The sequence below is a fragment of the Triturus cristatus genome, chromosome 11 (genome assembly GCF_964204655.1).
Source record: "Triturus cristatus chromosome 11, aTriCri1.1, whole genome shotgun sequence".
In the NCBI taxonomy this organism is placed as follows: Eukaryota; Metazoa; Chordata; class Amphibia; order Caudata; family Salamandridae; genus Triturus; species Triturus cristatus.
In genome coordinates, this window is record NC_140594.1 from 782,110,275 (window position 1) to 782,136,078 (window position 25,804).

At 47.5% G+C, this 25,804-nt stretch overlaps 1 protein-coding gene across 1 annotated transcript in view; it reads left to right on the top strand.

The window, feature by feature from the left end:
- The window catches only part of TTI2 (TELO2 interacting protein 2), a 91,235-nt gene extending 65,834 nt beyond the window's left edge, over positions 1-25,401 (top strand). The window contains exons 6-7 of the mRNA XM_085634481.1: positions 23,762-23,924; positions 25,258-25,401. Of these exons, the coding sequence (XP_085490607.1) occupies positions 23,762-23,924; positions 25,258-25,338 (244 nt within the window). The 3' untranslated portion in view covers positions 25,339-25,401. The remainder of the gene's footprint in view (positions 1-23,761; positions 23,925-25,257) is intronic.
- Positions 25,402-25,804: the final 403 nt, after the last annotated feature.

Sequence of the window (25,804 nt, forward strand, 5' to 3'; positions counted from 1 at the left end):
GGGTCCACTTGCCTCAGCGTCGCTGGGGACTCACGGTGGCCGTAGAGAAGTCAGGTAATCCACTTCCGGGGCTGCATGGACTTCGGACTCCGGCGGGAGTGGGAAAGTTTGCGACAGTTGATGCAAAGTTTTGGTCCCTGCCAAGCAGGGGAGTCACTCCTTGACTCCAAGGGAGATTCTTCAGTCTTCCAAAGGTAGTGGAGCGTCGAAGGTCCAGGATTCTTCTTCAGAGCGTCGTCCAGGGATATCTAGTTTGCAATGGCAAGGGTTCCCTAACTTATACTACAAGGAAGGGAGGGACTAGCTCTATGACCCCTCCTATGGGGGGGTGGTCAGGGGAGTGGGTGGCTACACCCACTTCCCTTTGTCCAGTTTCGCGCCAGAGATTGGGCAGGTAGCCCCTGAACCGGTTTGAGCTGGCATATGCACAGAGGAGCCTACTGCTCCCCAGTGCAGGATTTCAAAGCACTCTAGGAGTGCACCCACCCAGCCCCAATACACTAAATCCTGTCTGGAAGGTGGTTACACCTCCCTGTGACAGGATGCCTATTGTTGGGCCTCCTCCACTGCGAGTTTCGGTCCGCAGCAGGAGGGCAGCCCAGTGTCTGTGCTGGTGGCATCCATGTTGTGATGCCAGGATTCTACCGTGTTTCCACAGTGGATACATGTCTATCCCTCTAGAAGGGTGGGATCATACTCCCACACCAGTTACTGCTGTGGGGGTATGATTCCAAAGCGTTTGACACCAAACACAACATGTTTTGATGCAGTCATCCCAGAGTTAGCATTTACCGCGAGGTTATAATGCACTTAAGAGTATATGGTTTAACCACATCCACAAACAGCCCCAGAGAATGGACTCTGAGAGCTGCAGAGGGGCCCTGCTCAGGCAGAGGCACCCCCTCACTTGGAAACCAAGCACCCCGCCCTCAGGATTGATAGGGCCTGCCTTAGGAGTGACTGATAGGTTTATATGTGTGTGCAGGTAGAGATATAGTGAACATATATCTCAGTGAGGAGTGCTAACACTACCTCACCCAGGCTGCAGTAGCAGGCCTGTGGTGTCCGATTTAGTCTTCTTCCCAGGGGTGGCATAATACATGCTTCAGCCCCTGGTAGGCCTGTGAAGTACCTTTGCCCTTGGTACCTAAGGTACCATATACTAGGGACTCATAAGGTACCACAGTATCCAATCACTAGTGCATCTAATATGCACTCCATGTTGTTTAGAGAGAATTGATTAGCAAGGTCCCAGCCAGACTATAGCCAGAAACCAGTGTTAACATCAGAAAAAAAGTGGGGGCAACATAAGTGCAGATCCTACTCTCCTACAGGTAACATGGGTACTTCGGTACTCACTGGTGGGTTGGCCTTAGAACCTCCTAAGTTCCAAAGGGTTTGCTCGAAGTCCTCTTAGAAGTGTCCTTAACTTGTAAATTTCCAACCGCGACTTTCCCATAGAGTTGTACTGATAGAGCGCAGGTCACTAGCTCAGGTTAAACACACACATACCTAAATACTCACCTGGGCCCAAACCATTCAAACAAATGAGCTAGCAAACCCTGCTGATATCAATTTTTGAGTTTACCTGCAAATTTAATTTCACCTTTACCAAGTCTTACCAATTTTATCTCCTTAATGATTCCCTTCTCGATGTATCCGGTTTCTGAGATAGTTTAAGGTAGAAAATGACTTTTATATTCTACTTGAAATAACCACAACCTCAAAGTTTGGAAGACCTTTATCTAAATCAAGAATGTTGTGAGTCAAAATCAATCCCAGCTTAAACACATTATTACAAGAGGCAACATTACGTCAAACAAAACATAGTCATAATAATGATCAATGAAGACGGTACCTGAAAAAGGAAAAGAGAGAGAGAGCAGGTACAATGACAGTCTTCGCAGATTTATATTTACCTAAGGTGATGGATGAACCCAACTCTTTGTAGATAGGCCAGATAGAATCTGCCAGGACAGCATGCAGACAGAGGATTGGATAGATTCGGATCTGGGAAGGTGACCTCTTCTAAGTGCACCGCCAGTGTCTCACCCCTCTGTGATACTACTCTCCTCGGGTGTCCCTCTTCCGAAATCCCCTTCTAGATGATCAGATTAGCGATCAGTATCTCAATACCTCGAGCAGAGTTTCTGGCAGCAGCAGGGTCTGAGACAGTGTCTCAGACAGAGTAGCAGCATACATGTTGGGTGGGTGACGAGTCGGAATGGCGGATCTGACAAGTCTGACAAAGTATCTAGCTAACCTACCTCAATTATACTATTCTATATTCATGTACCTCCCCCCAGAATTGCAACTTTTGTGTTTTCCCATATTCTGATTGGTCAGGGCGAGGAGGTGAGTTCATCACACCATATTAAAAGTAATAATTCAACTGTGGACCATGGTTCTGTGTTTCTGCCCCTTAATTTACTTTCCCATAGCTTTATTCCCACCCGCATTTCACATTATGGTCAATACGAGTTTATGCATTTTATTCAAAATTGTTGCTAATGTGGGTCAATAGTTTTCTTTCCCAGGCGTCTTCGACCAATGTGGCCTTGGCTGGGTTTCAAGTGGTGCGGTCACAGGGTTTTCAGTAGGCTCTTGTGCGCCTGAAGTGGGTAGAGATTTTCAGTCTCCCTCTGAGGCCCAAACGTGAACTAACAATAAAGTCAGAAAAGACACGTTAGAATGTGACAATAAATGATTTCACTGTATACCACTTATCTCTACTCTATCCCCATCTACTTATTTAAATCTTTTGCATTAGTGTTTAGTAGAACTTACAAGTTTTAGTTCAAGCAGTAGCGTATGCGTTAATATGTGAGTTTCAAGCGGCCATATTTAAAGCTATTGTGCAGCTGCAAAGTTTTCCCACCAAGCAACAGAATACATCATACTACGTAGATGCAGTAGACGCATGCGCCATGAAGTTCCCGTGTTTTTTGGCGGCCATATTAAGACAATCTGGTTACTTGTTAGTAATACACATTGAAAAGCTTCCCCTAGATACAAAATAATGTGTGTCATGCAATATTAGTATTCACAAAACAGGTTGATTATAGGGTTGCACGTTATTTGAGAGAATTGCGTCCGAGCAAGTCTCTTTTATTACGAGACCTTGCTCCATCAGTACGGAGCACGCATCTGTGTTTCCTCACTGCACCCGTCCTCCGTGGGCTCCCTGTGTCACTCCTCTGGGTGGTTCCTTGGGGTCCCAGCGATTCTACGGGCTCTAGGCACGGTGTCTATTGAAGTAGTTGTTGTTATACCATTTTTTAAGTATATGGTTTGGTCTCTCCCTGGAGCCCGCTGTGTATTTTGCTATTTACGAATGTTCTATTGATTTGGTATTGTGGGCTTTGTGTCCTAGTCTCGTGTAGAGACTAGTAGATTTAATCATTTAGGAGGTGATATTCTGGTAAAACAAGCTGCTTTACATTCCTTCAAGATTAAGCCTGAAGGCTGCTCTCCATAGCTACCACTAGGATAGCTTTCAATAAGGTTATCTATGACCTCATACATCATAAGGGTTGTGTGGCCTGGTACAAGGTGCCCACTTAAATTAGTGGACAGCATATACCAACCCACCTTCTCACAGTGTCGTCGTCGAGCTGCTGTCGAGGAGGGATGTGCTGCTCCTTCAGCAATGCGTCTGTTCCGAAGATGTGAGGTTAATGCAGACCTTCTGTGCCAGGCCTGATCCCAGCAGCAGCTGTTCTGCTCGAGAAAGCGCCGCTCAGCAGAGAAGATGCATCAGTTCTGCTGGTAAGCACCTTGGGCCCACTTCCTAGAGGCTAGGACTCAGGTGGCACCACTTTACAGGGGAGACTCACAGATGGAAGAGTGCAGTTGCAAAGTTGTTGGAAGTCTGTTATATCCCTGAGGCTTCAGGCAGTAGTATGCATCCAGCTTCTCTCAGCTACGCCCCATGGCCGAGCCTGTGATCAAATTGGGGGGGGGCTCCTGCCTGAAGTGGGAGGAGTGATGCAGAAGCCAGTGCCTGAAATGGCAGCCAGTCTGTTTGCCTCCGGGAACGCCCTGAAAGGCTGAGCATAGAGAGTTTACTTCCGTTCACTTTGCTCTCTTGAGCTTCCTATGTATATGTCACAAACTCACAACTTCGGGTACAGATCAATCTGAGCACTCAGTCGTGGGTGAGCCACCTGCCAGTACCGCATAGGGTATAATATCTTTATATTACTGTTAAACTGATGTACATGCCACTGACCTTGTCAGTCAACTGCTTCCCTTACCGCACCACTCCGCCTAGGTACTTGCTGCCCCTGACCTTGCTGGTCGGAGTTCGAGGCCCTCTGCTCTGCTGCTGCCTATCTGAGATATTTTTTTTCCTCCTTTTCGCATTTTTCACTGTTTTTTTCATTTGTCACTTTTAGCGCTTCCCTCCGTTGTCCCAGCCGCTGCTCATACCCCGCAGCCCGCCCTCCTCCAGTGCCGCTTTTTGCCTCCCATCTGTCCAGCCCCACTCCTCATGCTACTTGATGGCAAACGCTGGCATGCCAATCCGTGCCTGGACCGCGCCCAGCAGCACAGACCTTGGCTCTCTGACCATTTGATACTACGACACCAGCACCCTCCATGCCTTCAACACCGGACACCACACAACCTGCTGCCGGGCTTCACCGAATGACACCCAGGGCCCTTTCTCCTGCCGAAACTGCAGCTGCACCTTCACCTGCCAACACACACCAGTCCCATCCATCACATGACCAACAAATAATGGATCTGACCACCTCAGATGTATCCTGCTCAATACACACACCCTCCACAAACACGCTGTGGAGATCTTAGACCTACTCGACTCCGCCCTCTTCAACATAGCCTTCCTCACTGAAATCTGGATGAACTCCTCCTCCCCAGACATCGCCACCGCCGTCCCAGATGGCTACAAGATAATCCACAAGAACTGCATCAACAAACCGGGTGGATGCATCGCCATCATACACAAAGGCACCCTCCACCTCACCGACCACTCGACCAACATGAGCACCACCACTTCCAGGTCCAGAGCAACCCGAACACTAATCTCTGATGCACCCTCATCTATGGACCTTGCCCACCCTTCAGCAACTCCATCGACTTCATCGCACCCCTCCGTCCTCCTCTGTGACCTCAACTTTTTACCTGTACAAGTCTAATGACAAAATTACCTCGACCCTGCTGGAAAACACCGCCACCGTCAGACTCAAACAACTGGTCACCTCCCCATTCCACTCGTCAGGACTCACGCTCAACCCCCATCTTCTCCACCAATGACATCACCTTCAGCCTCACCTCCGAGCTCCTCTGGACCGACCACCGCTACGTCCAACTCTCCTTCACCAAACCCACTGTACACCACCACATCCACCACTGCCATCACAGAAGTTGGAACAAGGTCACCGAAGAACCGCTCCCCACCTTCCACAGCAAAACCCCACCTCCACGTAAGCTGATCCCTCAGCACGCAATCTCCATCGGTGGCTCTCCAACTGCGCCGACACACTGGCTCCCATCAAGAAAGCCTCAGGCAAGCAACACTCCAAGAAAGCTAGCGGGTTCTCTCCTGCCCTTCATGAGTCCAGAATCACCTGCAGACAGCTCGAGATTAGGTGAAGGAAAAGCAAGACCCTGGAAGACCACTCAGCCTTCAAAACCACAGTCACCTAACACCACCACCTCATTAGAACAACAAAGAAAGCTGCTCTACAAGAAAGGATCAACACCAACACACTTAATAGCAAAGTGGTCAAAGAATTTACCAAGCCCAGCACAGAAACAGCAGACATCCCACCGTCCCAAGACCTCTGTAACAACCTCTGCACCTTCTTCCAGCCCATGATCAAGGAGATCTAAAACAGCTTTAACAGCATAGACACCCAAGACCCTCCCACCCCACCCACAACCACTGCATACAGCAGACCCTGCTCAGCTGGACTCCCCTCACCGCTGAAGAAAATCAAGATCATTAAGAGCATCCACTCCGGAGCACCCTTGGGCCCTTGCCTGCACCATATCTTCAACAGAGCTGGCATCTCTGTCGCCCCTGAACTGTGCAGCACCATCAATTGCTCCACCAACTCCGCCACCTTCCCGGAAGACTGAAAACATACAGAGATCAACCCCTTGCTGAAGAAACCCTTTGCAGACCCGACGGACCTCAAGAACTTCCGACCCATCTCGCTGTTCCCCTTCCCAGCCAAGGTAATCGAGAAGGCCATCAACGCCCAACTCTACGACTTCCACGAAGCAAACAACAACCTGGACCTCTCTAAATCAGGCTTCCGAAGCACCCACAGCACCGATACCGCTCTCCTTGCTGCCAGAGACTATGTCCGCATCCTCCTGGACCGAGGCAAAACCACAGCCCTCATCCTCCGGGACCTCTTGGCCGCCTTCGAAACAGTCTCCCACCGCACCCTATGCATGAGACTCCATGATGCTGGCATCTGCGACAAAGTCCTGGAATGGATCCGCTCCTTCCTTACTGGCCGAACACAGTCCTACTACCACTGTTCCACTCTGAATCCACAGAGATCAGCTGCGGAGTGCCTCAGGGCTCCTCCCTTAGCCCCACCCTCTTAAACGTTTACATGGCCCCGCTCAGTTATTGTCAGGATCCACGGGCTCGACATAGTCTCTAACGCTGACGATGCCCAGCTGCTTCTCTTCCTCCCCAACGCACGCACAGTCGTCAAGAACTTCCACAACGAAATTAAGGCTGTAGCCACCTGGATGGAGAAGAGCTGCCTCAAGCTCAACTCTGAAAAAAACAAAGTTCTCCTCCTTGGCTCCTTCCCCTCCACCTGGGACGACTCCTGGTGGCCCACAGCACTTGGAATAACCCCCACACCCACAGGCCACACACAAAACCTCCGTATCATCCTGGACTCAGAACTCACCATGAACCGCCAGAACAACACCGTCTCATCATCATGCTTCCTCATGCTATACCACGTGGGACCTGCGTACCTCAACCACCGCCTCTTTCCACGCCCCCGTGCAGAGCGTCCGACTGGCCCTGGCCACCATCCCACGCATCTGCAAGACCACAGCCGGAGGAAGATTCTTCTCCTACCTGCAGCAAAGACCTGGTCAATCACCATCGCTGCCTCCGTTCAGGAAGGTCCTCAAGACCTGGGTCTTCGACTGAACCTCGGCACCTGCGACAAATCAGCAGTCCCATATCTTCCACCCCTGTGCCTTGAAACCCTTATGGGTGAGTAGTTGCTCTTTGCAAGATCCCTGATTGATTGAGATCTGGAGGCCAACTGTAGGGAGCTGGCTCTTTAAATGATGTATGCAAAAACAACAATTGATGGACAGAATGCAGAACAATGTCATACATTCACCCCAGTACAGAGATCTGGGCCTAAATCCATCGTTTTTTTGCTCACCATGCCATTCCAGTTTGAACCCAGCCATATGCAAATCAGTCTTGACCCTGTGCCCCATGGGAACAGTCCAGCCCGAACTGCCAAGCCAGGTCCTCCCTGGACTGGAAACAAGCATCCTAGGACTGGTTTCGGGCTTTCAGCCCTCGTCAGCCAGGATAGCTTGATTCCAGTGGCATGGAGAGCAAGGGACTCACGTCTGAGCATACCCTTCCCACTCGGGGTGACAAATGCAAAAACAACAATTGATGGACAGAATGCAGAACAATGTCATACATTCACCCCAGTACAGAGATCTGGGCCTAAATCCATCGTTTTTTTGCTCACCATGCCATTCCAGTTTGAACCCAGCCATATGCAAATCAGTCTTGACCCTGTGCCCCATGGGAACAGTCCAGCCCGAACTGCCAAGCCAGGTCCTCCCTGGACTGGAAACAAGCATCCTAGGACCGGTTTCGGGCTTTCAGTCGTCGTTGACTGGGGGAGAATGTCTGCATTGTCAGCATTCCGTCCATCATTTGTTTGTTGTAACGCTTTTCGCCCTAAGTGGGATGGGTATTCCCAGACGTGGGACCCGTGCTCACTACGCCACTGGAGTCAAGCTATCCTGGCTGATGACGGCTGATAGCCAGAAACCGGTCCTAGGATGCTAGATTCCGGTCCAGGGAAGACATGGCTTGGCAGTTCAGGCTGGACTGTTTCCATGAGGCACAGGGTCAAGACTGATTTGCATATGGCCATGTCTAAACTGGGGTGGCGTGGTGGGCAAAAGAACGATGGATTTAACCCAGATCTCTTGACTGGGGGAGAATGTCTGCATTGTCAGCATTCCGTCCATCATTTGTTTGTTGTAACTCTTTAAATGATATACCAGTAAGTCGTATATCATGCTAAGAGTCCAGAGATTCCCCCAGGAGTGTACAGGGCTCCATGTAAACCCAAAGTATCTATTTGTGGTAGTGTAGTCGATCAGCCATAGGCCTTACATAGAGGAGTGTAGGACATTTGTTAAGCACACAGTGATCAATAAATGATATACGACTCAAAAAGGAGATCCACATCAATTTTAGAAAAATATGCTTCTTTTCAGTTTTATTTTAAAGACCAAGATATACTTTTTAGGTAAGCTTGTTTTTTCACAAGAAATACATTTCGCTTTAAAAAGTGGACACAGTGCAATTTTTCAGTTAAGCAATGTTAACCTATGGGAGGAAAACAAGAATGCGGTTTTGCAGTTAAGTATTCGACTTACAGTTTTGGTTTTCAGGATGAACAATCATCACCAGGCAAAGCTCGGGTAAGTAGCAAATCTGCACCGCCAACGGCATGGGGCGGCTGGGTGCAGGGTTGAAATTCGGAATCTGGAGCCAATGTTATCCAATTGAGAAAGGGGATAGTCGAAGAGATTCTGCTCGCAGGTGAGTAACACTGTTTGGTAACCCACTCTCTGGGAGTTAAGGTAAGCACGGGGGAGAGCCACAAGGCAGCACCAAACTTACACCCACAGCGGTACAGGGGCGGCCGGTGTAGAGTGCCAACAGAGCGTTGGGTGTCCATTTCAATTCACTGGGGGAGATCGGTTTTGAAAAGAGGCTGCAGGCGCTGGCCAGGAGGCCGGAGGAAGAAATCCCACAGCTGGCCAGGTAAGTAGTGATGCTAGGGGATGTAGGGACTCTGTTGGTCAAGTTCCCCAAGGCCCAGGGGCTTTGGGTGCAGGGGTGTCCTATGGCGTCGGGAACTCTTACCAGAGCAGATCACGGTTGGGGGGAGCCTTTGGATTAAGGCAGCAGGCTCGGGACAGAGTCCAACAGGGGTCTGCCCATGGTGGACTCTGGCTCAGAATCACTGTGGGAACCTTTGCGGGACCGGTGGGCCACGCGGTTCCTCAGGGCAGAGTTCTTTATCTTTTAAAGTTGGTTTCTTCTTGAGCAGGTCCTGTTCTCTTGAGATATTTGTCGAAGGCAGGCAGTCCTCCCAAGGCTTTGGAGGTCACTGGGCTACAGGACTGGTTGTCTTTTGGCGCAGGATCATTGGGGGCTGCAGACAGGCCGGTAGGGCTGGGGCCAAGTCAGTTAGTTTCTACAGTCTTCTCTGCAGGTGCAACGCTGTAGTGTCCAAATTTGTATTGTGGCCATACAAGTGACATATATAATATAAATCAGTATAGACACAGTTGTTGTCAACGTAGATGATTAACATCCAAACAACCCGTGACCATTTTATACAATGAGGTGTACATTTTCGACAGACTCAGCTGGAAGGTGCGAAACATGTTTATACATTAAGCAGTTGTATTGCATCAGTCTGCTGAAGTAGAGCCAGTTAGTGTGCTGTGTCCCCTCGTATGTAGATATTGCAGCAGGGGTTCCCAAATATCTTTGGGTCTGGTGGTAGTCGGGAGCTCCTCAGCATATAAAGTTAAGGTTTCACAACAATATACCATGCCTTTTAACCACAGCTTGGATGTAGGGCTGAGCTTGCTGTCCTATACCATGGCCACCCTTCTTTTGGCTAGTAGTAGCGCAATTTTCACAAGTCTGCTCAGATTACCCTTTAGGGATAGTATTAACTGCAACAGGCATTGGGGGGGGGGAAGCTGTAACCTGGTCATTTCTTGCAAAGTGACAATGACCCCTTCCCAGTAGTCGCTCACTTTTCCGCATTCCCTTGCCAGGTGCCAGAAGTCCGCACCTGCGCGCCCACATCTTTTATAGGTGTCAGTATCTCTTAAGCCATATTTGAATAATCTATGTGTTGTGTGATACATTTGAGGCAGATATTTGAAATGTATGATACGTAGGTTTCCATTGGGTGTAAGTGAATTAGTTAATTGACCACAATGTTCCCAGCCTTGTTGCGTTAGTTGCGGATCTAGCTTCAGGTTCCATTGTTCCATGACCCGGTTATGTGGTAGCAGTGTTTCGTCTCTTGCAGCCCTATATAGCTTAGTTATCATTTTGCGCCTCATGGGGCTGATAAGTAGGGCATGTAAGGAGCTTAATGTAGGGGGTTCAGATGGGAATGTGAGGTAATGCGCTTGCAATGCTTTTTTTATTCTGTGTAGTATGAAAATGAACAGTGGGGTTTGATTCTGCACTTAGCTAACATCTTCTGTTGTTAAAAAGGTTCCGTTTGGGTAGACGTACTGCATTTTTTCAAGCCCTACAGATGCCAATATACGCAGAGCCACTCGTTCATGTGTGACCGAGGCAGCTGCGTGATGTGACCGGGGTAGAAGTGGGGAGTATAGTGGCAGTTTCATCGCTCTTCGGCCCAGTGCTTGCCAGGCTGCAATCGTGGAGTCAACTGAGTTAATTTCTATCTTGGGCGTACCTCTTTGTGTATGAGTCAATATGGAACCTAAAGGTATACGATGTGTGTCTCCGTCCTCTACGGCTACGGATAAAGTCATGTGTATTATACCAGCTGAACGCGTATTGAGCTTGAGCGCCTAGATAGTATAAGTTTATGTCCGGCACATTGAACCCTCCGCTTTTATAATCCAATAATCCAGCATGAGCGTCGTCCGGTTCACTCGGGCCTGTTTGCCACCCCAGATCAGCCTGAGCAATAGCGAGCGAACCGCCTTAAAAAAGGTAGTAGTCCGCTGTATCGGGATCTTGCTAAAGAGATATAAAAGCTTGGGTAGTACTACCATTTTTATCAGTGCCATGCGGTCAGCCTAGGACAGCGGTAACCGTATCCACTTATCCAATTGTTGTTCTGTTGAGTGGTTCCAGCGTAATCGCAAATAATAGCGGTGATAGAGGACAACCCTGTCTTGTTCCTCTTTGTATCTGTATAAGGTCTGAGGTGATGCCTTCCACGCGTATCCTTGCGATGGGGTATGTGTACAGTATTTGTATCCAGTTAATAAAAATGAGAGGTAACCCCATACGGCGGAGTATATAAAATAGGTATTCCTATTCGATGGAGTCGAAGGCTTTGGCCGCATCAAGCATCACAGCCACCACCTTTAACTTTGGATCAAGAATATGATACATGGCAAAAAGGGTGTGTAAATTATGTGAAGTAGATCTCTCTGGGATAAAGCCAGATTGATCCGGCAGGACCAATTTGGGCATTAATGGCTGTAGTCTCCTCGCGTCCATATTTATTATTGTGAGTGGGCGATACAAATCGCAGCTGGTATGATTGGCGTGCGTCACACTTTATGCTAAACGCACGCTTTTGATTTGGAGTGAGGCTTGTCTGTTCCCTCCCTGTCTCCTTTTCGACTCGCCCATACAGACTGGATTTTGCAATCGCGGCGTAATATGGTTGGATGTATATGTTGCTTCGGTACTATTTTATACACACACTTTCCGGGACAATAGCAGCTACGCTGCATTTTCCGGTATGTAAGCTGTTACACTTCATGGCGTTTCACGTGTTTTTTTTGCTTCACCAGCGTTTGTGTATTGTATAACGTTTTCTATCTGCGCCAGCCAACCAGTTTAGTTACAGCACATTTCTCACTGGGTCGTTGAGCTGTTTGCCAGTACATGGCACAGTGCCTCGCTGAAATAATGAAACGCACCTCACTTAGTTTAAATCCTGTCAGCTGCTGGAGTGGTCAATCCTCCCCACATAGGCCTCTGCTGTAACAATGCCACCCAATAGTTATAGTTTGGGTGACCGCTATGCTACGAGCTCCCTGTCGGGTCGCCCGGCGTTATGATCACCGTCGGCGGCCCCCGCGAGTGAGTCCTCTTCCTAGAAGTGCACACGTTGCAGCTTGCTCCGGTATGGCTGCTCCCCAGCCGCACACGCACGCGGGGTCCTCCAGTCCGGAGGCTCGCCCGACCCGGCACAGTAGGTGTTTCACGCATCGGGGACGTGTGCCCAGTATACTTCGGGTCGGTCTCCTCTTCGTGCTAGCAGGATCCTCTGCTGGACATCGACGCAGGGCCCACCAGTCGTCCTTAATTCCTAGCGCGGGGCACTAGATAAATGGCGGCGCCATCTTGAGACCACGGTCCGCGACGTAATTGTTCCCCACCCCCTTATTACGGGCGGTCACTGCTAATATCTGTGGATCTTCAGCCGCCAGGGGCAATCCGCAATCGATACGCTTGGTTTATGGGCGACATAGGAAGCGGGAACAGCAGGATTTTTGATGATTATTGTCTCCGTCCGGCGGAGCTGCTCTTTCACACCGCCATCTCGCTAAGCGCCCTCTAGCGCCCCCCGCTGTAGTGTCCATCTCTTCTTACCTCATCACAAACCTGATTTTTGAGTCTGGGGGAGCCTCCTAAATACTAGATTTATGGGTGTTACAAGGGGGTAACAGGTAGGGTAACCTGGGGTATCTATTATGCCTCCCACCTGTGGGAGGGGGCATAGTCTTATCCCATGTCCCACCATTTTCAAAATGGTGGGCACTGAAAAATGTGCTTCACTTCGCCTCCAGCACCTGAGGGGTGGAATTGACAAAAGGGGGCACACCTCTTTTTGATTACGTTTTGTTGTAACTTGAAACAGCAATGTGATTAAGCATTTACCAAAGACATTAATGCTTTCCCTTACGATCATGTTTTCTCCGTTATGTTGACCGAAGTTTGGACTCCATTTTGTGTTGTCATGCTGCCACGTGTTCGCCACGAGGAGAGTCCGACCTCTGTGTTAGTTGCTCTTGTAATCTGCCCAGTAACAGTCTATAAATAGCCCTTCTGTCCATCTGGCGCATGCCCAGACTTGACCACATCTGTTACTAGTTAGCCTTGCTTGACCATGTGTTCGCGGGCTCAAGGAGTGTGTTGGCTCCGCCCATGTATTGATTCAGTATCGAGAATGACCATAAATGGTAATGTTCTTCGGCCTCATGTTGTATCCACCCACTTATGAGCCCCTCTAATGTGTATAAAAGGGGACCATGTACGCAAGTTCTTTGTGCTACTCTATGCAATACTGAAGAGTGTTGTGTGGATTGTAGGACCACCCTTAAGGGTTAATAAATGCTGTTTTTGTACTTTGCAGTTTCCGTGCCAACTTCCTTATAGATTCCGTTACAGGAGAGCGAACCCTTGTGTCTTGCGGGCCTAGCTGGGGCCTGAATTCATCAATTGGCGCCCGTCACGTGGGGCTCATCGGCGACTCGGATGCTCGAAGGACTGGTCGCGACGAAGGTGAGGAGTTTGGCCGGGGACGTGATCACTGCCAGCGGCGTCTTAGCTCTGGCATCCCGAGGTTTTTCTTCCTTCCCTTCCGAGCTGACCGTCTGGGTGGCGCCGGTCATCGACTGAGACCTCTTCTGTCGGTCCTGCCGTGAGAGCCGTTTGGGCGATTGTGGAGCTTGGCAGTTGGAATCTGGACTCTTGATTGGTAAGAACCGTTGTACGGTACTTGCTCCGAGTTTTGAAGCCTGATCTGGCTATTTGAGTTTGATTTGTGATGACTAGTCATATTTTGGGTTTGTCTTTGTGAAAATATATGCGTTGCAACACATATAGGCAGGTAATGTGGAGAGATTTCTCCGGAACTGTGTAAACTTTGAACGGCGCAACGATTAAGTGCCATTTTTATAATATTGCATATTTTGCATTATTTCTGAGCATGCCTGCTTTCAGCGCACTTCGTAAGTGGTGCTGCTGTTTTGGAAACCGGTTGAACCTCGAGGAATCTGCTCCAGCTCCCCCAGAGGGGACTCCTAATAGGGATATGTATGTGAAGCATGGTCTTTCTTCCATAATGTACAGCACAGTATGGAGGAAATACACAAAGAAGGATCCTGAGTTGCGATGGCCTTTGTATGGATCGTTTGATATACGTAAGATTGAGTATGTGGAACAGTGTATGTGTAAGCGACGTGCTCGTCAGGATATGTTTGAGTGTGTGCGATTATGGGTGAAGGAAGTGCGTGAGCGAGAGAAGCGTGAGAAAGCGCTGTTTGATAAAGAACAGCGGAAGAATGATCATGTGCGAGCACAGGAAGCGAAGCGTCGGGAGGACAGAGAGCAGACGGACAGACAAGAGAAAGAGCGTAGGCTACAAGTTTCGGGTCAATATGTTGTTCGGCAGCCACTTTATCCTGTCCTTAATAATGCTGATGATGATTTTTATTTGCTAGATCGCTCTCCGCCCCCTTATGTTGGCGCATCCGCTCCGCGGCCGCAAGATTCTGACCCGGCTTCGGGTAAGGTAGACACACGGTCCATGCTGTCGGCCGAGCAGATGGCTGAGCTTTGGCAAATTTCCTTCCGTGCACTTAAGGGCAAGGTATCCATGGAGGAATTATTCCAAACTTGGGGGTCGTGGCAGGAGAGAGATAAAGTGTATTTTCTGGGTCATTTCGCGGATGAAGTGATTGATGCTTTCCGGAAACGTTCCGGTGTCTTTGAGCCTGACGAAGTGTCTTCGGATGCCAAAGCATTGCGTAACGGTGTTTTTTCTCCCCCTAAGGCTCCTGATGCGGCTCGGCGGCTGTTCGCCTTGCGGGACGAGGTGCTGGCCCTCAGAGAAAAAGCGCGCCAACAAACAGAGGAGGAGAAGCAGTCGGATTCGTTTGCAGCAGGGGGCCACCCATCCACCTCCCTGTCAGATAAGGATGACGTAGTGCATGTTAAACCAATGCGAGAGGCGGCGCCTTTGTATGTTCCTCCTAAAGGAGCGGGGACTAGCTCGGACATTAACTCCGCCGATGCTAAGGGATATTTCGTGTATAATTGGGTTTATACTCCGTGGCATAGGGCTGATGTTATGGCATTAAAGAATGCATTGCCTGACCCCCGCAAGAATCCAGCGGCCTTCTACGAAGAAGTCGAGGGGGCCCTGAATTCTTGCATCATGACCTTAGCGGATATAGACCTGTTCTTTGGCCTTATCCTACCGCCGGATACGTGGCGATCTGTCCGAAGGGTAGATGATACAGTTGCCTTCAAAGCCCGGTGGTCTGAGCTTGAGGATGAGGACAGGGAGAGGAAGCCCGCACAGAAACCACCCCAGAATATTTTGGACCTCCCTGCTGCTATTGTGGCTAAGTTGAAAACAATTATCCCCCCTAAAAAGATTGACTGGAATATGTTAACTGCATGTAAACAGACAGCTGACGAGTCAGTTGCAGATTTTTTCACGCGCTTCGAAGAAACGTTTCATGACTTTAGTGGCCAGTCGCTTATTGACGAAACGGGCCGCCACCTTTTCGCGGACAAATATGTGGCCAATCTGCTACCGGCGGTTGCGGCCCGTCTAAAAGCGAGCGAGAGTTCTTGGTCCTCCGCTACACCGACGGCCCTCCTGACTATCGCTCAGTATTATGAGCGTCAGGAGCACGAAGCGAAGGGCCAGGAGGAGAAGAAGTCAAAGGATTTAAAAACGAAGGTGATGTTGGCGCAAGTATATGGCCCGCCCCGACGGGGTAATAATAGAGGAAGGGGAGGATCTTATGGTCCCCCCTCGGGCCGATCTGATTTGAATAGGAACCAGTGTGCGTATTGTAAGCAATCGGGCCATTGGGCCAGGGATTGCCCAGTGTTGCGTGCTTCGCGTCAGGGGCATACTTCGGGTGGCCCGAGAGGTAGAGGGGGTTTCTCGAGTTCTAGAGGGAATTCTAACGATAATGTCCGTTTTGACACTGCTGGGCAGCACCGAGATAGATCAAATGTTTTCGATCGCCAGCATCAGTATCACGTGTCGGAGATGGACCGATCGGGATATCGTGATTCTCAGCATGCATAGGAATGCGTTGGATGGGGGTACGAATCAGTTGAGGTGCCGGTCGATCAGACGGGTCCTTATGTATCGGCTGAGGTTTTAGGCTCTACTGATCAGTTCCTAGTGGACACAGGAGCGACACGTAGTGCATTGTCTAGGCACTTGGTTCCGGGGGGCTCCCCCATCCGGCTCAATGGTTACATCGGTAGGGTTTGACGGTACACTCTCCCGAAGCCCTCTTTCACAGCCCCTTACATTTACGGTTGATTCTTTTTCTGCGCCCTGTCCGTTTCTGCTTGCTCCGTACACACCGGATAACATTATGGGCCTTGATATGTTAAAGCATTTTAGGGCTACGATCCGCTGCTCCCCTGAGGGTGTGAGGGTGATCTTAAATGACAACTACCCCCGGTCTGAGCGGATGTGTGCGATATCAGAGGATGCGTTGCTAGCTACCCTCCCTCGCGCTTTATGGGCGACTTCGGACACAGATGTGGGACAAATGGTGATTCCTCCGGTCCACATTAGTGTCCAGGAGGGGGCGGTGTTACCACGCCTCCCGCAGTATCGTATTTCCCAGGAGGGCGAGGAGGCTCTCATACAGATTGTGCAAGATTTGATCGCAGTGGGAGTAGTGGAAGAAGTTCCCTATAATATCTGTAACAGCCCGATTCTCCCCATTCTGAAAAAGGACACGGATGCTAAGGTCTATCGGTTTATAATTGATTTGAGAGAGGTAAACAAGATCGTGATACCTCAGTACCCAGTGGTTTCCGATATCACGACGTTGCTTACCTTGGTCCCACCTACGGCGACCATGTTCTCAGTGATTGATTTGAAAAATGCCTTCTTTTCCATTCCCATTCACCCCGATAGTCGATATCTTTTTGGGTTCACTTTAAATAATAGATCTTATCGTTTTTGTAGGATCCCCCAGGGCTACACAGAAAGCCCTAGCATTTACAGTCAGGCTTTGAAACGACAATTGGATTCTTTTGTTCTGCTCGAGGGGGTCGCCCTCATTCAATATGTCGATGACATCTTGCTGGCGGCTGACACCCTGGAGTTGTGTGAGAAAAGCACGTTATCCTTACTTTATGATTGTGGGATGCTAAAAAGGAAAGTATCTCGGAAGAAATTGCAATTCTGTAGACCAAAGGTGACGTATTTGGGTCACCTTTTGTCTAAGGAGGGGCGTGCACTCACACCGGATCGTATACAAGTAATTTTGGACACACCGAGACCATCCACACAGAAGGATGTGCGTGCATTTTTGGGCCTTGTTTCTTTTTGTAGACAGTGGATATTGGGGTTTTCACACATAGCTAAGCCATTGCTAGCTCTCTTGACAAAAGACACGCCTATCCCAATCCCTTGGTCAGATGAGTGTGATACTGCTTTTCAGCAACTGCGACAGGCCCTTTGTTCAGCACCAGTGTTAGGGACCCCTGATTATGCAAAACCCTTTTCGCTGTATGTGCATGAGAAAGATGGATGTGCATTGTCCGTTTTAGTGCAGATGCACGGCGACAAGCAGCGCCCTTGTGCATATTTTTCGGCCGTACTTGATCCTGTCGCCCGAGCATTACCAGGGTGTTTTCGCTCGGTTGCGGCGACAGCTGTGTCAATACGCCAAAGTGAAGGAATTGTGTTATCCCATAAGCTGTTGGTGTTAGTTCCCCATGCTGTTGATGCCCTGCTTAATCAAACAAAGACGCAGCATTTGACCAGTGCCCGTTTAACGGGATATGAGTTGACGCTCTTGGCTCCTCATATTACGTTGAAAAGGTGCGTAACGTTAAACCCGGCCACATTATTGCCATACCCCGAGACCCAGCCTGAGGCGCGGAAAGCGCATGATTGTATTCTTGTGACTGAGGAACAAACAAAGGGTCGTATTGATCTCCAGGATACGCCCTTTCCAGATGTAGATGGAGAACTGTGGGTAGACGGATCATGCCTGAAGCTACCAGATGGTACGACTTCAGCGGCGTATGCAATAACCACGTTGCAAACGATAGTGGAGACAGCACGCATACCACAGAAGTCAGCTCAAGCAGCGGAACTGATAGCATTAACACGAGCATGTGAGCTCAGTACAGGATTGTGTGTGAATGTTTACACAGATAGCCGCTATGCCTTCGGAGTAGCGCACGACTTCGGCCTACTCTGGAAGGAGAGAGGGTTTTTAACGTCACATGGAGTACAGATAATGCATGGAGAGTTAGTTCATAATCTTTTAACTGCATTGACGTACCCAAAGAAAATTGCCATTGTTAAGTGTAGCGCCCATAGGAAAGTGGTTGATAAAGTTGGAGAAGGGAATGCGTTAGCGGATCGAGTAGCACGGGAGACTGCGATGCAGCCCGGTACTACTGCCATGTATGTAGTGAAGTCACAGGTGGAGAGATGGCATGATGCGAAGGAGGAAGTGCGAGAAATGCAGAGGACCGCTTCTGACAAAGAGCGGGAACAATGGGCTAGCGAGGGAGAACTGGATGACGAGGGTTGCTGGAGAAATAAGCAGATGGATAGATGGAAATTACCCACGGCCTTTGTACAACCTATGGTTCAGATGGCACATGGGCTAGCACATGTTGGAGCTTCCGCAATTGTGAAATTGCTTACCCAAGTCTGGGAGCATCCAGAGATTGCTAGCACGGCAAAGAGGGTGGTGCAGACCTGTATGATCTGCCTGAGGTATAACCCAGGAAAGGGTACTCGAACTCCAGCAGGAGGATTTGCGACACCCACTGCACCCTTCGAGGTTCTGCAGATGGATTACATCCAGCTTGAGCGCTGTAACAATTTGAAGTATGTCCTAGTAGTGGTTTGCGCCTTCAGTAAATGGGTTGAGGCGTACCCTACGAAAGACAATACTGCAATGACTACAGCGAAGCTGCTGCTGAAAGAGTTTTTCCCTCGATACGGCGTCTGTAGACTTCTGTGGAGTGATAATGGGCCTCACTTTGTAGCGGATGTTATAAAGTATGTCTTGAAGGGCCTAGGCATCACTCAGAAGTTCCACGCCGTGCTTCACCCTCAGTCTGCAGGACTAGTCGAGAAGTATAATGGTACACTGAAGCTTAAGATCGCTAAAATTCAAGCTTCGACGTCTTTGACTTGGCCAGACGCCCTGCCACTGGCGTTACTGTCAATTAGATCAGTACCGCACTCCCGAACTGGCCTTACGCCATACGAAATCGTATTCGGACGCCCAATGAACATTTGGGGTCCACCAAGGCCTAAGGCTGTGTATGATGTACCTTGTGTAATGATGAGCGATTATCTGGCACAGTTAACGGATAACTTGGTTTCTATTCATCAACAGGTCCGAGAGGCGCTCCCTGATCGGTCTACCGGCGAAGGACATGGTCTCCGGCCTGGGGACCATGTCATGGTGAAAGTCTTCGACAGGACAAACAGCTTGGAACCGAGATGGGTGGGCCCTGAGCAGGTCCTCCTCGCGACGAGGACGGCTGTGCGAGTCTCGAACAGGAAGAATTGGATCCATTCCTTGCACTGTCGAAAGGTACCGCCCGGATTGGTGGAGCCTGCCGTGCTGACCGATCAACGAGAAATCCTGGCAGCGGAGACAGGCCGTGCTGGGGAGCCGAACGACACTGAGGAGCTCTTTCCGGACCACGCGACTCCTGGAGGAAGGCGATATCATCTTCGACCAAGGAAGTGAGTTTCCAGGTCCGGGACATGCTGTCAGAACGGCCCTTGGGTTAGTGAAACGGAGAGCCGATGAGGCAAGGGGGGGGGATCAGCCCTGCATTAGTGTAGTGACACCCGTCTTGGCCCGCTGGTGAAGAAATCAACCGCTGCTCAAGGGGAAGAGTTCTGACAGACTTATTAGTTTCAGGAAGATATCAGGGTATTGTTCTTTTTGACATGGAGAAGAAGAAAATCCTTTGTGCATCGGGGTTCATGCTGACAGTAGCTATTGTTGGGATAGCCACATGGTTTGTGGAGGAGGTAACTCCTGCTCGGAAAACACTTGTGTTGACGACTCCAGTGCCTGCGGAGCACTACTTTTATACATTACCATATCAAGAGTTGAAGCATCGACAGTCCTATTTGAATAACACTTTCATTCAGATGCTGCATCATACCCACGTTGCTACGAACGCTACGAACTGTTGGTTATGTGGGATGATGCCAGCCCATCAGAAGAAAGGAGGTATGCCATTCATACCACTTCCTTTCTCTCATAATGGCTCTTGTAGAGCATGGTACACTTTGCTGTTTGCCACTCGGAAACCGACAGTGGGACGATTGCTTTTCAGACTTAATAAAGAATGTCATCAGGATAAAAATGGATATCCGCAAGCGAATGGGACAATTTGGGAATGGGAAGAGTACCGACCAGACAATGAATCCATTCCCTATATCTTCACGAACACCAGAGACACTGTGGGGAAGGACAAATTTGTGATCCAAGTGGCACAAGCTCAAGCGGACCTGTGTGTCCAGAGTGTGGGTTTTATCCCTGTTGGTGTCAGTGATTGTATCACTGTCTTGAACATTGATGGGTTGAATAATAGTACCTTCCTAGCGTCCCATAATACCTACTTTGTGTGTGGAAATAAAGGTTATTACCGTTTGCCTGCGGGGTGGTCTGGGGTATGCTATGTATCATTCCTATTACCTCCTGTATTCCTAGCACCCGCATCTTATCATAAAGATTTGAAATTGTTGAATAATGTGACTGTAAATAGGTATAAACGTACTCTATCGATTGATGATGTGGATCAGACTGATACCAGCTTGCAGCAGTATATTGATTTTAACTTAGGACTGTTTTTCTTTGTTGGAGCCGCTTTGAATAGTAGGAAGATCCGAAGATTAACAAGAGTGGTAGAAGCTGTAACAAATCAGACTGCTGCTGCTCTTGGGAATCTTACGGAAGAGTTACAAATCACTAGGATTGTTGCATTGCAGAATCGTATGGTATTAGATGTAATGTTAGCTGATCGAGGTGGAGCTTGTAAAATTATTGGAAGTAGCTGCTGTGTGTTCATCCCTGATCATACGCCATCAGTTTATAACGCCATTAATAAGCTGCATAAAATAGCAGCTGAAATCCACGCAGAAAACGGCACTTGGTCCTTTTCTGGATGGTTTTGGGCATTGGTTACTGCCTGGGGATGGAAGGTCTTAACTGGTCTCTGTATTATTATAGCAGTTCTGTTCCTTTTTTGTATGTGTGTTCAATGTGGACCATTGTTCTGTTCTGTATGCATTTCATTCTGCATCCCAGATAAGAAAGCTATTGCCGATGTTGCTCATCAGAAGCGTCTGGCTAAAGAGGTTGAAGGAATGATGACCATTGACATATATGATGATTATTCTGGTAAACCGGATGTCTTCAGTAAATGCTGAAAGGGTCGTCTGTTGTAACTTGAAACAGCAATGTGATTAAGCATTTACCAAAGACATTAATGCTTTCCCTCACGATCATGTTTTCTCTGTTATGTTGACCGAAGTTTGGACTCCATTTTGTGTTGTCATGCTGCCACGTGTTCGCCACGAGGAGAGTCCGACCTCTGTGTTAGTTGCTCTTGTAATCTGCCCAGTAACAGTCTATAAATAGCCCTTCTGTCCATCTGGCGCATGCCCAGACTTGACCACATCTGTTACTAGTTAGCCTTGCTTGACCATGTGTTCGCGGGCTCAAGGAGTGTGTTGGCTCCGCCCATGTATTGATTCAGTATCGAGAATGACCATAAATGGTAATGTTCTTCGGCCTCATGTTGTATCCACCCACTTATGAGCCCCTCTAATGTGTATAAAAGGGGACCATGTACGCAAGTTCTTTGTGCTACTCTATGCAATACTGAAGAGTGTTGTGTGGATTGTAGGACCACCCTTAAGGGTTAATAAATGCTGTTTTTGTACTTTGCAGTTTCCGTGCCAACTTCCTTATAGATTCCGTTACAGGAGAGCGAACCCTTGTGTCTTGCGGGCCTAGCTGGGGCCTGAATTCATCAGTTTTCCTGCCAAAAGTAGGGGTTTGGACCGGGGGCTGCTAGCAGCAGAGGCTGGGGTCACATTACAAAGGCAACAAGGTCTTTGAAGCTTCCCTCTTGAGCACTGTGCTCATCCTGGGGGAGGTGGTGTGACACCACCGCCCAGGATGGGCTTTGCTTCTGGGCTCCAAGAGCACGGGCTCTTGACCCAGGGGTCCACAACATGTCTGGTGGTGGCAGGCTGCCTAAAGTCGGTCAAAGACCACACCAGAGTTAGAACATGTTCAGGGGGCTCCTCTAAGGTGCCCTCTGAGTGCATGTTTTAATAAATCCCACACTGGCATCAGTGTGGGTTTATTAAGAGGAGTTGTCTGGTACCAAACACTCCTGGGTTCAGTGAAATCATCATGGTGCTGGAGAACTCGAGTTGTCAAGTTTCCATCCCATGCACTCTCTATGGCAGCCCTTTGTTTGTGGAAAGGGCACCGCCTGTATAGATGTGAGACTGTGTCAAGCTTCTTCCTCCTATCCTGTCAGGATGGCCCGTCACATCACACCTAAGCTCCCATTTTGTGTGGCTGTCTAGGGGGAATACACAAACCACAACTGCCAACTACACCCAGACATGTGATCAGAGACACGCGGCAGGCACCAAATGGCTAAGGCAAGGAAATGCCCACTTTCTAAAAGTGGCATTTTCAGAATTGCAATTTTAAATCCAACCTCACCATATGTTAGGATTTTAAATTTGGATTCCAGAGACACCAACCATAATCTAGTTATATCGTCCACTTGGAAATTACACTTCTAAAATATAATAAGGTAATCCCAATGTTATCCTATGGGAGCCATAGGCCTTGCAGTAGAGGAAAATTAATTTTAGAGTTTGTCACCATCAGGACGTGTAAAACTTAAAAGTACATGTCAACTGTTTAAATCATGCACCCTGCCCTCTGGGCTGACCTGGGCCAACCCTGGAAGTGACGTAAATATGCATGAAAAAGGAAGGGTTGGCTGGCAAGAGACTTATCTTGCCAAGTCGACCTGGCAGTTTAAAGCTGCGCACAAAGGCTCTGCAATGGCTGGCCTGAGACATGTTTAAAGGGCTATTTAAATGCGTGGCACAATCGGTGCTGCAGGTGTTTAATTTACATGCCCTGGGCACAGGTAGCGCACATTAATAAGGATTTATAAATAAACTAAATATGCTAATTGTGAATAAACCAATGTTACCACGATTTACGGAAAGAGCACAATCAATTTAGCACTTTTCACGAATCCAGCAAAAAGTGGAGGGAAAATGCAAACAGTTTGGGAGTGACCCTGGAGAAAGGGCCAATTCCAACACCAATTAAAGGATTTATTTCTTCTAGAACTTAAATTAATACCAGCATATTTTTTGCAGAATGTTACAATTTTTAAATCAATACAAGGAGACATGGCATTGTTCATGATTTTAAACCAGATAAAAATGACCGCTTTTAAATTAAATAAAAAATGAACCTCTAGAAAAAATGACATGGGGGAAAAATATATGAAGAGAAATGGGATTTTGTTTAAATAAATGGTAATTAAATTGCAGAGAAGATATAAATATTGCTTGGCCTATGTACATTTTGTTGCAAAGATATTTCACAAGTTAAAATAAATAGCAGATGCTGGTTGACTGTATAATTATTCCTTGTAATTCAGTTGCATTTCTGATTTGATGCTAAATATACTTTTGTCTTACAAATTCAGAATGCCCTGGAGGCTCGGTGCATTGCTGAAGTCACTCCTCAGACTTATATATGATGTGGCCACCGACTGCAGTCTCACCCCAGGAGAGGTGAAATTGAATCTACTTGAAGAGGCTACAGACTGTCTTATCCTCCTCGACCGATGCTCACAGCGACAAGTAAAGGTGAGTGGAGAGAAGTGAAAAAGAATGAATGTTCATAAACCCAAAGAGGCCACTTTTACCATTGAACAAGCAGGCAGGGGTTGTAATTTTGGGCCTATATGTAGAAAATGTGGGCATTGCGAGTTCCTAATTGCGATTTTTGCCGAATCGCAATTCGGAAATCACAATTCCTGATGTATGAAAAAGTGCAAGACTTAAATAGTAATTCCCTGTGGGTCACAAATCGACCTACCTCTTGAATATAAATGAGGTAGGTCACAGGTTGTGACCCATTAGAAATTGCAACCATGCCAGGGATGGAGGCCTGCTGGAATGGGCAGACGACCAGGTCTATGATTGCTTTTAAATAAAATATCCTTTTTTCTTTTTTTCTTTTAAAATGCAGCCAGTTTTCCCTAAATTAAACCAGGATGTGTTAAGAAAATTTAAGTTTTCTGTTTTTTAGGTGAAAAATGAATGTTTCCGTAATTTGGTCACAAAACATTCAGACATACCACTGCAATTCGATATTTGGAAGGGAAGCTCTAAACATGCCTCTTTCAAATACTGAATGACTAAACGAAATTGTGATTTGTTAACAAGATACTGACTCGCACTTTGGTATATGTACATTAGAAAATAAAGTTTTCGGTCGCTAATAGGTTGATTTCGACTGCAAAAACGTTTTGTACATATGTTCCTTGCTTTCTTAATGTTTGAGAATGCTTAACCTCTTGGGAATATTTCATCTTCCTGTGCCTTAAATGCATTATTTAGTATGTTGTGAGCACTTCCAAACAGGCTGACTCAAGTATTAAGTGATATATATTTGTTTTTAAAGTCTAAAAATTATAAAGAGCCACCCACTTTACACCATTACTTTTCATAGCCTGTGTGTTCTACATCAATGAAGACCTTTCTGAGAAACCAGGCATGCTACAGATTTTTTTTAATTTCAAATTCTCAGGGACACCAACAGACTTATATTATCTGTTGTACTTTTACATTCATGTTTTCTAATGATTGAAGTTAGAATAAGATCGTAAGCAGTTTGATCGGGAATAAAACTAAATATTCACACAAATGAGACCAGAGGCTCATTACCATATCAAACCACCAGGGAACAATAACACTCAAACTTTCATCCATACAGATCTCTACCTAGAAATAGTCCATAAAAAAAGGAAGGAATAACTTGCCATCATGGGCTTTTCTCTTGCTATGTTTCTATATTTTGTCTTGCTGTTGTTTATACTAATTTAGCAGTGTAAAGCAGTGACAAATCGCACGTGCGTGTCATCCGAGTATAGTTGTGAAAGTTTACATAATATTCTTGTGTTTTTTCGTTCTTCAGGTTCTGCTGGAAGGAATTTCCAACACCTGTACAGACCAACAAGTATTAAAATGTTTGGCAAAAGTGCAACAAGATGTATGATTTGGAGTATCGCCTGGAAATCCAGTTTGATCCACACTAGTAAATTTTATTTTTGTACCAAAATCGAAGTTGTCCTGGAGATTTTGTGCAAGTGAAATAACTGAATGAAGAGTAACACATTTATGTGAATTTAAGGAGGACATTACCGCTTTCAAAGTTTTTCCTCCTGCTCTACGTCCGCCAAGCTCACTTATCTCAGTCCATCTTCTTCATGTTCATACGTGCATGGGAGAGATTTGGGTTTCATATTTTCCAGGTAATGGTAGGATTATATATTCCCCAAAGGAAGTACCATTGCCACAAATGACCTGATAAAATGTTTTCACATATTGTTCGTACTTCCCCACTATTATGAGTGAGACTAGCTTAACTTTATTATTCTTAAAAAAAAAAAAAAAAAAAAAAAAAAACGTAGAAAAGAAGATACCAAATTCGCAGTGAAATCAAAAGTGTGCCATTTATGGAT